The 1,984-nt window shown below is 38.7% G+C and overlaps 2 protein-coding genes across 2 annotated transcripts; one reads left to right on the forward strand and one right to left on the reverse strand.

The window, feature by feature from the left end:
- Positions 1-376: 376 nt before the first annotated feature.
- Positions 377-819, reverse strand: BESB_075760 (uncharacterized protein; the record flags this gene model as incomplete). The annotated part of the gene is made up of 2 exons (XM_029365937.1): positions 377-655; positions 775-819. 2 exons carry the CDS (start codon positions 817-819, stop codon positions 377-379), a joined length of 324 nt encoding a protein of 107 aa, XP_029214842.1.
- Positions 820-1,272: 453 nt separating this feature from the next.
- BESB_075770 (uncharacterized protein) lies at positions 1,273-1,632 on the forward strand (the record flags this gene model as incomplete). Its single annotated transcript, XM_029365938.1, has 1 exon — positions 1,273-1,632. The coding sequence occupies one exon, from the start codon at positions 1,273-1,275 to the stop codon at positions 1,630-1,632; it is 360 nt and encodes a 119-aa protein (XP_029214843.1).
- Between the last annotated feature and the right edge of the window lie 352 nt (positions 1,633-1,984).

Here is a 1,984-nt window from a genome sequence, read left to right on the forward strand (position 1 = left end):
GTGCATCTAAGTTGAGACTATCGGTTATATATTTTAGACGCTAACTTCCCGGCTAAACATCCCTTTTCTTTGAAACACACTTCCCTTCTCGCCGTTAGCATGATCTCAAAGTACCAGAAGCCATGTGATCTATATAGTATAACGGGACATTAGACCGAACCTGCGATAGATAAATATATCTTGGATGATTGTATATTAGCGGCTAAATGTCAATCAAACATGCGAATTTTAGTTTTTCCATGAAATCTATTTGGAAGAAGAGGCTTGATAGTACTACCGTAAGTACATAATATACAGTCCCAGCAGTAGCGGTTAAACTATAGAAGAGTCGAGTATTATCCATGCATACCAGGCGTAAAAAGCGTTCATCCAGTTACTAAACAGGTGCCAGGCCAACAAGAATCCGATCCGTGTATTCCGTACAGACTAACATTAAGAAGGCGACTACCAAAGTGAATGTCATGATATTCGTACAGCTTGTATACAAATGTTGGTTTTTCAAATATACGCTGGATACCACTATACTTAATGCACTTAACATGATGGTCATGAAAAGCACAAGAGAACTTGGATCCGGTAAACAAAGACCTTCAAGATCTAAACCAGTAGTCCAACTCGTAGTATATACTCCCAGAAAAAGGTAGTTTATATCAACCTAGGAATCCCATTTTAGTAAGTGTAACATGGAGTCTAGCTTCAGTTGTTATCTGATTGGTATTGCATGCCTGGTACGTAAGAAAGGAAAGGTTAACCGCTATTTAAAGACACAGTTACCGTAGCTGAGTGAATGCTAAATCCAGAGTATCTCTCCTTGGGCATTGAAACTAGAATGCTCCACAGTTCGAGACCTGTGTTTACACAATCAGTAGATACCATGTTCCTTGTCGATTTATATAAATCTATTAATGCTTGTCAAGTTCACTTGTATCTAGTTAGCTCACTGCGTATTAGGATCAGACCAAAAGAGTTCACTAATGTACTAGAACATAGGAGATCGCGTTAGTTCTTGGAAAACGACTTCCGAACCGCAATATATATGGTACAAAAAGTTACCATAGTCCTCGTACAGAATGCAGCATTAGACATAAAGATCCTAGCTACGGCTATGTATCTTACTTGATCTCAGTTATAAGTAGCATCCTTCTGTACAGTTGTACGTACCAGCATCCAGAAACTGATATTATGGCACTCAAATCGAATAAACAAAGACATTATAGTTCCTAGAATACTGAAGATGACTCCGGTTATGAGATACAGACAACCAAGTTCTTTATGATTGCAGTACACCACCACCCCACTGGACTGCTTAAGACAGCTAAAAGTGTTGGATTTCAATATCCTACTACATTAAGATTATTCCACATCGGTTATGTTCTAGGCGTAATATATGGATTCTTGTTCTCACTCATCTTAACAGCGAGAGAAAACTACTACTCAGATGCTAGTCTAATCAGTAGCATCGTACTTGGAGTTATCATCTCTGAGACAGGATTATTTATCAGCTTTTTCTGGGGAGTATATACTACGAGTTGGACTACTGGTTTAGATCTTGAAGGTCTTTGTTTACCGGATCCAAGTTCTCTTGTGCTTTTCATGACCATCATGTTAAGTGCATTAGCAGAGCATAGTTAAGATGATAACTATTGTGGATATAGAACCAATTGAACACCATGTATTAATATAACAAAGATAATCAGGGTAATCTGGTATCCTTCTTGGCATAACGTTGTGTAGTTATATGAAGCGTACATTCCTTAATATCTGGAACAATAGATTATGGTTAGGTAGTGGAACAAGGAGAGCGTCTGTTGTACATCAACACTAGATACTGCTAATACCACTGTAGAGGTATAGTATATAATCCCTGCCCGGTGCAGTAAAATGTAAACGGCGGCTGTATTATGACGGTCCAAAGGTAGGTAAATCCTTGTCGGGTAATTATCGTCGTGCGTGAAAGTTGGTCCGACTCTTCACATGTCGTTTA

The sequence above is a fragment of the Besnoitia besnoiti genome (genome assembly GCF_002563875.1).
Source record: "Besnoitia besnoiti strain Bb-Ger1 chromosome Unknown contig00073, whole genome shotgun sequence".
Lineage (NCBI taxonomy): Eukaryota > Apicomplexa > Conoidasida > Eucoccidiorida > Sarcocystidae > Besnoitia > Besnoitia besnoiti.